The sequence below is a fragment of the Stylophora pistillata genome, chromosome 12 (genome assembly GCF_964205215.1).
Source record: "Stylophora pistillata chromosome 12, jaStyPist1.2, whole genome shotgun sequence".
Lineage (NCBI taxonomy): Eukaryota > Metazoa > Cnidaria > Anthozoa > Scleractinia > Pocilloporidae > Stylophora > Stylophora pistillata.
The window spans coordinates 440,370-451,079 of record NC_142530.1 but is presented as its reverse complement, the minus strand read 5'-3'; the positions used below and the strand labels follow the sequence as shown (position 1 = coordinate 451,079).

Sequence of the window (10,710 nt, the reverse complement as noted above, 5' to 3'; positions counted from 1 at the left end):
AATGCAATATCCGCCGCAGATATTGGGTTATCATTTCAACTTCACGCACTTTTCATATTGCCCGTATGCCCATGACCAATCAGATTTTTCATAGTACACAAGTTATTCATGTATTTACTAATTTTTGTTTTTGTTATTTACAGTTGATGTTCAGTTAACTTCAACAAATACTCACCAGCTGTTTAAGAAAATCATGATTTTTTTTTTTTAGATGGTCAGCCGCTGGTCCGAGATGTCGCGACATATTCCCGCAGGGAGTTCTGGCAAATTCGTTACCATTATCAGTTTTGTAAGCATGTTATTGTCTTCTTGTCTTTAATAAGTAAAGTAAAAACAAGTGCATTTGGGCGTTTTTATTTTCTAGAGGGCGGGGGGGAGGGGAAAGAGAGGAGAGGGGAAGACCCTCAGAGGGCTCGACAGGCAAACGGAAACTATTAAAATTGTTACTGGCTTGAACTGCGGATCCAAAAGTATCATTGTCATCATGGAGCTGTCTTTGCTATCTTCATGGAGCTACCATAGCCGTTGTCAAAACACGAGAAATTTTTGGTGAACATTTGGAAATGCAACAAGAATTCCGTTCCCCTAAATTCAGACCACCTATTGAACACCAACCCAATGTGGTTTATAAAATACCCTGTGCCGATTGTAACTGGTGTTATGTCGGTGAAACCAGCCGTTGCTTTGAAACCCGCAAGAAAGAACACATTAGGAATGTAAAGACATGTGCTAATGGGCCAAACACTTCGAAACATGCATGTTCATTTGATGATCGCATTGATTTCAATCATTCTCGAGTTATCGACAAAGGCTCTTTTCGTATTAGAAAAACTCTGGAGGCTTGGCACACCTCTGCTATCAAGAATGCGGACAATAACTCCAAGCCGATCCAATAGCCACCCTTTCCATATTTTTACTTTGTTCTTCTTATCACCTTTATCTCGCTTTTTATAGGCTATATTTTACTAATTTACATTTCAAGTTTTATCCGTGGAAGGCTGTAGATCGACAGCCGAAAGCTTATGTTTTCCAAAACTTTTGGCCAGAGAACGTTTTCACTGTATTTTAATATGTCTCATCTTGGCTGCGCCTCTATTTTCAATCATTTGGAAATGCGTTATCTACGTTGGGTTTTGGGTTGTCTGAGCAACGAGCAGCTTCCTCAAGTATGCTTTTGTTTTCATTGTACAAAAAAAGGAAACGATGGTCCACTTCAATTCAAAATCCTTCTATTTATTACACCTTAAAACGACCAATGGCAAGTTATCTTACTTGATTTACCTCTCTTTGAAACCGTTTTAAGCGCTAAATGTTGCCAAAAGCCTTTGATTTGCTGAGTGTCTAGAGGGTTTGCAGCGAGTGCTCATTTCGTCTCAGGTAAGAAATTAGTGTTATTTCATTAAATTTACTAAGAAAATAAACGCCTGGACTCGAGCTACAGGCTAAACGATGCACTTTCGAAAATAGCGTAGCGATATCCCTTACAATTCAAGTTCAACAAGAAATTAGATGGGCAGTTTAAATTCTTGGTGGCAAAAGGCTCAACTGCCACTTGAAACAACGGAGAAAATTATATCGCATCTCCAAGGTAAGAAAAGCGAGAAAACACAAATTGACAAACAAGACAAAATCGGCTATCATGTTTTATCGAGATATGAAGTCAGTACTTTGAAAATAAGGTAAACATGCAGTGGTGGTAAGGCGTTTGATGTCGATGACCTTTCTTCTCGATGAAAAGAAAGCTCAGTGAAGAATAAGCGGCGCACACAGAATAGCCGAGATGATGTAAGGAATCTTCTAGTCTAGCATCCCGCCTCACGTCTAATGATTGCAATTTCCGAAGGGGAAAGAGGCAATGATGATTCGAAGTCTCACAAGCCTTTTCAACTGAGCAAACAAATATTAAAAGCTGCAAATGGTGTTGAATTTCCTTCTTGTGCAGACTACCACTGAGTAGTTCAATTTGAATTAATTCGTACATGGTGCATTTTACATTTGTTTTACAGTAATTCAACTTCTTTCTTACATGCATTTATTTCTATCCCACAACCAATTTTCGAAACCCACATCGTAACATAACAGAGATCAATACTGGCAATGAATTAAATGCACCCAAACGAGAAAAAAGTATCATGGTAATCTAATAAGAGAGACCCTTTCAGAGCAAGTCGTTCGCGTTGCTAATTAGACTACGAGCAGTGTCTCCTTTTCGGTGAATATTAATAATAATAATAATAATAAATTTATAGAGCGCTTTAACTATTGGTCAATATTCAAAAGCGCTGTACAATAATATATATATATATATCAAATAGACCAAAAGTCTATTATGTTGTTCGAGTAAAAAAAGTTAGTGAAAAAATCAATGTTGGCGCACAGGGCATTAGCATTAATTCCAAAGTTCCGCACTGCGTGTTAACATCAACTTTTGTAATTTTTTTGACAGATTTTTTTTACTCGCGCGAAAGACTTCGCTTAAATAAAGCGACTGCTCTTAGATTACTGAATTTGGACTTTGAAATGTTGTAAATTGGAAAATAGTGACTTTGCATTCCTGTTGCCTGGGCGCTCCCGGCCTTTGAGAGCTACATCAGTGCATCTCTTGGAAAAGACAAAATCTACACGACGGGCTCTTGATGAAGTTGTTACTAGGGTTTAATCCTCATACCTTGAGACACTATCCTGTAGTAAGAGAGTGTTTACAGGTTGGGACATACAAGAAAAGTAACGTTGTCTACTAACTGCAGATATAATGGCGGACAGTCTCTGTGCAATTTGCTCTGGTAAATGTGTTTGGTAGCTAAGTACGAAGACTTCAATCTGTATTAAGATGGACAATAGTAAATTAATACTCCTATTCTGTAAGTGCCTCCTATAGAGGCAAAACAAAGCAAAAAAACTAACAAACAAACAAACAAAAATGCACATGACGTTTACCTTTCCTGAGAGTTAGCTAGGTCTGATCCTGTGAACTTGTGACACTCCTTCAGAAAGAGACCGCTTTCCGTTTGAGCGAAGTAACCAAAAACTAACGTAATAGCGGGAGAAAATCAGATTCTACGAAAATTCCACAAGACGACGATGATAAAGCAAAATCAAACAAACTACGAAAGCGCGCGAAAACGCGGGAGACCAAGTTGCGATTGGTCGCAATTGGATTTAGTTTAGTTGTTCTCATTGGTTGAGAGGACGACGTTTTTTTTGGGGGGCCAATCACAGGGCAACGGGAGATAAACCTAATGGACTACCGGATTATTATGGGCACTCAATCAAAAACTGCTTGTAGCGTCTAACCTGACTAATACTCTGAATTGTTTCCTCTCAGATATTTGCAAAAAGAACTAAAACAAGAGAGCAGTCGCAGCTTTCATAGCCAGACGCCATGTGTCTTTATGCAATAATCATGCAAAGAATGAAAAGGAAAAGTACAATGCAGAATGGAGAAAAGAAGCAAACCAGCCTCTCTCATCAAGATGATGTTTCCCCTGGCGTTGCTTATTCACTGACAAAGAAAAGTCTTTCTAAGAAAGAAATAGATAAAAATATATGACAACATGCTGGATAAAGTATAGCGACGCTGAGTCAAAGCCTCATTGTAACTCTCCCTTCCTAATAATTTGAGGATAAAATAATATCTAAATGCAAATACCGAAAAAGGCAAGGAGGAAATCCTTCAGTTAATTTTTTTTTTACCTAACTTAAGAAAACGAAATGTGTTCAAGAGCATTAATTCGTGGAAAAAAAATTCCGTTGCTGTAAGCTATTAATGAGAAATCTTGTAAGAAATTTCACTGTCACATTGTATTACATTGACGAGACAGTCAAATAAAATCACTGTTTAAAAAAACAAAAAACCTTCACGGGTTATTTTAAACACGTCAAGGCCCACTTCAAGGGAAAAATTAATAAAAGTTAATGACAAGTCGTTAGAATCGAAATCTCGATCCTAAAAAGGCTGTTACATAAAAACTCTGTCTAACACACCTCAAACAAGTAAAGGAAAAAAGAGAGAATTATTTGAGTAGCGCAGCTATCACTGATGGGAAGTTCCGTTTACAACAAATAATAGGTCTTTTGCAATTTTCCTTCAATGGCGAACGATTTTGCTTGCTAAAATCTTCAACCAACTCAATATCCTTCAAACATTTGCCTGCGTTAAGGTTTTTCTTTCCCAGTGGCGGGGAGCATTTAGGAGTTAATAAAGCTGTTTAAGGTGAAAAGCAGTTCAGACCGCCATTTTCACTGACTTAAGTTAATTTCCAATGGCTTTCAAACTTTTGTTTCATCATTCACGTTTCACTGTCCATTGCAGTTTCATCTGTGGAATCCTCAGGGGATGGGGGTGGGAGTGGAGGTGACTGTGTCTCATCCATGGGTACAATAAGGTTCTCTTTTGCCATCAAATCGTACTTTAGAACATACGTTGTAAACCTTTTGCACAGGAGAGTCTCGTTCTGCGGATATGAAACAAGGAAACTTGGGAAACTTACATTGCCTTTTCAGTAACCAGTTCCAGGTGATCAATTAGTAAAACGGAGCAAAGTACAGAAGTAAATGATAGCGATAGTAGTGGCGGGATTAAAACGAGGGAAGTTTGGGGTTTGGGACCCGAAATTAGAACGCTTAGTTATACTTGTGAATACCAACAGACATGGATTACCTCAAACTCATCGTAAATGCTCCTATGGTGAAAGTAAGCATGTGAAAATATCCGGTAAACACGCCGGCAAACTGATCCCAGTTTAGCCACAGAAGATTCCTTGATGCTTACTCTAGAAAGAAAAAAGGTCACGTTAACTATTGTGAAACTGGTCCTAAGCCTATCACCTACACTGCCTGATTGTCTCTTGGGTTGTCATGGCATAAATAAAGAGTGTTGCTACCCTCCTACCACGCGCGAGCATCAAGACCTCGCGCGAGCATCAAGACCTCGCGCGAGCATCAAATAAATAGTTACGCGCGCAAGCTTCGCGTCACGTTTTTAACTTTAAATAGCGTATGATAACGATATTCGTATTTCGTATCACTAATGAAGGCTTAAGCATTAGCCGAAGCGTCTGTTTCAAAAATAACAACAGTCAGAGGCAAACAATTTCTTTAAAACTCAGTAAATAGAGCTCTTGGAACACTTTTGATAAGACAATAAAAATGGAACAACAAGTGGGAAACAGGCCATACGAAGCAAATAAAGAGTAGCTTCCTGAGTAACCTGCTGTACATAAGAGAGACAGAGCTCCAAAAATGGGGGTTTGTCTTCAATAAAAACAGATTAAAGAACTCTTTCTCTTGTTCTGCTAGGGTAAAAGCATAATAAATACAAGGGAAGAAGAAAATGTCAATACCTGCTTGGAAAGTACTTGTTGCTGTTCAGCAAAGATGCTGCACCATCCAGAGTATGTCGTGTGTAATCAATAGCTGGACACTGTTGAGGATCATGCAGTTATTAATCAATGAATGCATCAATCAATCAGGGAGTGAGTCAGTTAGTCAGTCAATCATTCTCTCAGTCTATCAATCAATAATCAATCAGTCAGTCAATTCGTTAATTAATGAACAATTGCATCATCTAGACCATTTGTAACCTAACCAATGGGACTGACGTCAATGTCCACGATCTTACTCTCCCAGTTCACTCAGAAAATTATAAGAAACAATCACAAAAAAGTAGCAACAACCTGACATCAGTAGTTTCTGAGAATGTCATACCTCTCTGGGGGTTTTGTGTGCAGCACATAGGAATATCCACTGCTCTGTGGCAGTCATCTGTGTACAAGTTGTGGGAGTACAGTCAGACTGAAATAAACAAAAGTCAGTGAAAAGGGTCAGCAAACTTTTTTTTCATTGGTGACATTTGTTTCTTGGTCCACTTGAGGAGCAAGTTATGGCTATGTAAACCTGACCATCAACAAACAAATTTTCTACTCTTACAACTATATTTTTTAAAATTTTCTATAAAAAAGAATATGGGGAATTTCAAGTTTTTAACTGTGACACTTTCTCTTTGATTCTCATTTAACTCAGATATTGTACTGATCATTTAGGGAGAGTTTAGGTCTCCATGGCTGAAGTTACCTGAAGTCTGACAGCTAATCCATTAAGTTCCATACAAAACTGCCTCAGATGTTCATATTTCCATACTCCTTCATCTTGGCCCTCAGGTGACTCTAAAATTGCCTCTATATTTGTGTAATCTGCTCGGATCTGTTGCTGAATATACTAAGCACAATAATAAAAGGATGGTTAAATGTTTTTCTCTCAAGAACTCAACCCTTTGACCATAAGAGTGACTACTAGTCAGTAGTATCTAATTTTTCTTTACAACATCACCCCTGAATCACCAATTAAGGTCACAAGAATAAAGAAAATGATCACCAACTAAAGTAGCTCTTGATTATTAAACAAATTCTCCTTATCAGTGGATTAGGCAGTATATATAGAGAACAGTATGGAGAACTTGCATTCTGATGTTAGGGTGTGAAGGGTTCAAAATGCCTGTTTGCCTTAATATAACCACGTACGGGAAGAAGGAAGAAACTGCTGTTTGTCATAGTTAATTAGGAGTCTGTTCTTGGTGTACAAGAATTTCTTTTTCAGTACTGGTTTGCAGTAGTTATTTAAGGACAGACAGACAGACAGACAGACATCTATATTTATACAGGATAGCCCCTTCAGTGTAGTAAACACTGGTATCAACGGGGGTCCTGTTACCCACCCAACCCACCCCAGGGGAGGACATCCATCACACAGTAATCTCGTGCGTGGGAAATTAACGTCTCCTGCCCCTAACCCTGCAGGAGACGGGACCTCCATTTATTCATCCCTATCCGAGAAGACTAGAATATCTAACCAATTCTTGATGTTAAAGAAAGGAAGCATATTCTTCTCAGTTAATTTTAAGACCCTGAGTGTTGGTCCGGCCGGTATTGAACTCTCGACCTCCCGCACAGCAGTCCGGCACTCTCCCAATTGAGCTAACCAGGCAGCGGTTCTTTGCATGGATATTTTGAATTTTTCTCCACTCCCTCAAAGTTTTCATTAACTTTTGAAGTAGAAAGGTGCTGCCTTGTGAGTAAGCAGGTACCCTTAGGCTAATAAAATTGACAGCCGAAGGCCCGAACTTCTAGGGGGGTCCAGGGGCATGCTCCCCTGTTAAATATTTAAAACTTAAGAATCCCAGGAGCACATTTTCCTGCTATCTGGAAAAGACATTTTCTTGCAATGATGCATACTTAATCTAGTTTTAGTAAAAAAGAATGGTAGGAGAATTTGATTATTTTAGTACACAGCTATGGCTACATCAAAACAATACAGTTGTTATTTAGAGCCTCCTTCCTTCTTAAAGTTACAATTTGGCTCAAACTTACAAACTTATCAAAGAGAAACTGAAGATATTTTTTAAGTTTATGAACACTTAAAGTCAGAGCCGTAATCAGAATCTTCAGCAGCCAAATCTGTTAGCTCCAAGGCTTTGGAGGTTTCCTCTTCTTCCTCAATAGAAAATTACTTTCAGTCTGAGTTACAAGGAGTTTCGAAATATTGAAGGTTCCAGACAGCAGGATTCCAATGATAGATTCTCAGTGCCTATACAGGCTGAAGCAGATTTTCATGTTTAAAATTTTTGATATGTTAATGCTTTTGTACGCTTCCTTGGCTCTATCTTGAATGAAAGTAGATGGTCACTGGTACCCGGGGCCCGGCTTCTAATAAAAACCCTGCTCCCCCTATGATGAATACAATAAGGTTTTGGAGGCATGAAAAATTTACTGTTGACTCTGTAGTTTTCATTGCTCTTCACAAAGGAAAGAAACACAGTCCACATAAATACAAGAGGCCAGCCCATGGGTAGCATGTTGGAGATTACAAGTTAAGCACCCCAATCACTAGACCACACTGCCTCCACATTTTACCATAAGATCGCCCTTTTAATGATAAAACATGTTCTAAAATGCCCTATGTTTCAAAAGATATGGCTCAAAGAATAGGGATATCCAGCTTCTCATCTTTCCATGTTTTGGTACCTGTTGTACTGCTAACGTACTATCCATCTCCTCAAATGGCTCGTCAGGCCAGCCATACATGTCCTGGCACAAAAACACAGAAATTAGGTCAGATCTTAACGGTTCATGTAGCTCACCGCAGCTCTCTGCAGCTCCTTGGTAAAAACGATGAATAAAATGAAAAGGTAAGCGACACAGGCATGCTATGCAAATTAGGAACGAAAAAAGTTTGCATAAGTTTGGCTATAATTCTAACCTACATAAATGATAATTCATCGAGGTACTAAAAATGAGAAGCTTTTCAAAACAGAACTCTTGTGTGGCAACGTCCATGTCTCGGGTATTCAATATTGTGTAAACTCACAATTCAGCACCTTTCTGTAAAATGCAAAGCAAGGCATATACAGTCATCTGAATTATCAAAAACAGTAAGAATTAAGTTAAGAACTTACAGCAGCCTTGGTTCCCGGCCTATTTCTTCTTATGATTGTTGTTATCACATCTGCTGTCGCCATTTTGTTTTCAGAGTGTAGTACGAGGCCGCAAGTCAGCGGATACTCAAATAAAAGGAAATATTTGATGCACTTGCACTTGAGTACAATTACATGAACGAATCAGCAACTATCTGTTTGTATTATGACTTTTAATAAATTATTTCACTTCCTCTTGCCAACTGATAGATGTGTGTGCAGGAGAGCAGTATTAGTTGGTAAGCTATACATACTGACTTTATAGGTATCTTATTTATGTTACAAAAGAGAGTGCCATATCATTGATAGACACATCACAGATTATCAGTGATTCTAATAAATTTCCGAAGACCAAAGGTTTGAGTGGCAGTCGCAAAAATGTGGCGTAAACAGGGGGTGGTTAAGTCAAATTTGTCACCATTCAATTTATGGCAACCATAGTCGATATCTTAATCATTTGTTACTTATCTTCACTGTGGCCAACTATTTTAATCGTCATCATCATTGTTTACCATCATTTCATCATTGTCATCATCATCATTGTAATTATATTGAAGATCAACTCAGCCATTGCACTTACTGACAATAGATGGGTATGGAGGGCTTTATTGACATCATAAGTTATTGTCATCATCATTATCTCATTAATGATGATCAGTATCTACCATCATTTGTCATATAACTAGAACTTTTGCTCCAGAATCTGGTGCACTTATCCCCAGGCCTCCTTTTCTCTCCAGGTGAGAGATCAATAATGACTGGCCCACTGTCAGGTGTAAGAGTTTTAGATATGACAAGGTATGTCATTCACTTATTATAAGGCACTGAAATATGGTTCTTTTAATTATCGCATCACATTCCAGTTAAATACAATTGAGAGAGCCATCTTGATAAATAAGTTCAACAAGAAAATTTAAAGTGATTGTTTATTTTTGGTTAGGATTCTTGCAGGTCCTTTTACAACAATGCTCCTTGGGGATTTAGGAGCAGAAATAATAAAAATTGAAAAACCAGGTAATGTCATTTATCAAATTTTCAACTCCAAATGCCAGTATGGCATTCTGGTGTTCTGATTGGTTCACTCAACTCCAGTTATTAGCTAGTATCCCTAGTCTTTAGTCATTTTTGTTATTCTTATGTCAATCTTGATTTAAAGCTGAATAGGAAAGCTCAAAGCAATACTGTGTGTCAGGGCTCGAGACTAACGGTAGCCCACTAGCTACAGACTAATAGAAATTCAGGTTTGGCTAGTGGTTTTCAATTTCCACTAGCCAGTTTGGTTAGTAAAGAAACTGAAATTGTCGTAACATCTAAGATGTCACTAGCCACTTGGCTAGTAAGTTGAAAAGTTTGTTGAGCCCTGTGGGTGTATAACAATATTATATTTTTCTAGATACCCACAAGAATGCATGTGTTTGAATGTGTACATGGTTGCCAAGCCCAGATCTCAGTTTTTCGTTTTATTGAAACATTGATATGTTCTTGTTTTAGTCTCTGGAGATGACACAAGATCATGGGCTCCCCCATTTTGTGAGAATGAAAGCACGTATTTCCTCTCTATAAATAGAAACAAGAAGGTATTCGTCAGGTATCTCACTTCTTAGTAACAACAACCTGTTAAAATAAATAAGATAATAAACTAGGAATGGGGTTGCTCATAAACTTAAAACAATTTTTATTTTATGTAGATTGTTTCTTAGGGATGCATTGAATTGCCCACATCACTCTTTCCAAGGATATGATAATGCTGGTCTATTGGACAAACATTTTCCATGAGAAAAACATAATTGATTCTTGCACTTGCCTTCACAAATTGCAATAATTTCTTTTGTTGAAATTTTCCAGAGCATTGCTGTAAACATCAAGAATCCCAAAGGTACAGAAATTGTTAGAAAGGTACTTAGAAAGAGGCTCAACCACTTACAGTCATTTAGTCAATTGACAAATAGTTCATGCAGATTCAGGCTCAGTAAGATTTAATCTAAAGATCCTTCTAATTTTGTTGATTGACACTTTGAACGTTTTTATAGTGATCGTTTTTCCTTGCTCAGCCTTTTCTGAGTAATCACTTTCTTGGGATGGAAGAAACGGTGGAGTAAGTGAGAAAATAAAGGAGGGAGACTGGCCAACTTTTGTCACTTCTAACTGGACCCTTGCTGCTTTCACTTTCCTTGCTTGTTCACTTGTCTCTGTTGATCATCAGTTGGGCTGAGGAGCTTATAGGGTCTCCCAGTAGCTCCAGC

The 10,710-nt window shown here is 38.2% G+C and overlaps 2 protein-coding genes and 1 long non-coding RNA gene across 8 annotated transcripts in view; 2 read left to right on the top strand and 1 right to left on the bottom strand.

Annotated features, from left to right (window-relative positions):
* Positions 1-301: 301 nt before the first annotated feature.
* Positions 302-3,854, top strand: LOC148718325 (uncharacterized). Its single transcript, XR_015993636.1, has 2 exons — positions 302-1,377; positions 3,326-3,854. It is a non-coding gene; the product is annotated as an uncharacterized LOC148718325 (long non-coding RNA).
* On the bottom strand, positions 3,359-8,595 carry LOC111327431 (MOB-like protein phocein). The gene is made up of 7 exons (XM_022931617.2): positions 8,450-8,595; positions 8,019-8,081; positions 6,073-6,216; positions 5,707-5,793; positions 5,343-5,422; positions 4,661-4,772; positions 3,359-4,454 (listed from the first exon to the last, which is right to left on the bottom strand). Exons 1-7 carry the CDS (start codon positions 8,510-8,512, stop codon positions 4,290-4,292), a joined length of 714 nt encoding a protein of 237 aa, XP_022787352.1. The 5' UTR covers positions 8,513-8,595; the 3' UTR covers positions 3,359-4,289.
* The window catches only part of LOC111327396 (succinyl-CoA:glutarate CoA-transferase), a 5,576-nt gene continuing 3,437 nt past the window's right edge, over positions 8,572-10,710 (top strand). For 3 of the 6 annotated variants that reach the window (XR_015993634.1, XR_015993635.1, XM_088740133.1), the window contains exons 1-5: positions 8,580-8,706; positions 9,190-9,265; positions 9,408-9,481; positions 9,959-10,044; positions 10,313-10,363. Coding sequence is in view for 4 of the 6 variants with exons in the window: in XM_088740133.1 (XP_088596259.1) it covers positions 8,634-8,706; positions 9,190-9,265; positions 9,408-9,481; positions 9,959-10,044; positions 10,313-10,363 (360 nt within the window). In the remaining 2 variants the exon portion in view is untranslated. Of the gene's footprint in view, positions 8,707-9,189; positions 9,266-9,407; positions 9,482-9,958; positions 10,045-10,312; positions 10,364-10,710 lie in introns of all 6 variants that reach the window. The other 3 variants (XM_088740132.1, XM_088740131.1, XM_022931563.2) reach the window with 2 other exon arrangements.

Bases quoted from the DNA above. Each gene is read 5' to 3' on its own strand.
- LOC111327431 (XM_022931617.2), bottom strand. From the start codon at position 8,512: ATGGCGACAGCAGATGTGATAACAACAATCATAAGAAGAAATAGGCCG. The intron at 5,423-5,706 runs GTATGACATTCT...GATCCTCAACAG, and splicing joins CACACAAAACCCCCAGAGAG to TGTCCAGCTATTGATTACAC. The intron at 4,455-4,660 runs GTAATCCATGTC...TCATATCCGCAG, and splicing joins GCATTTACGATGAGTTTGAG to AACGAGACTCTCCTGTGCAA.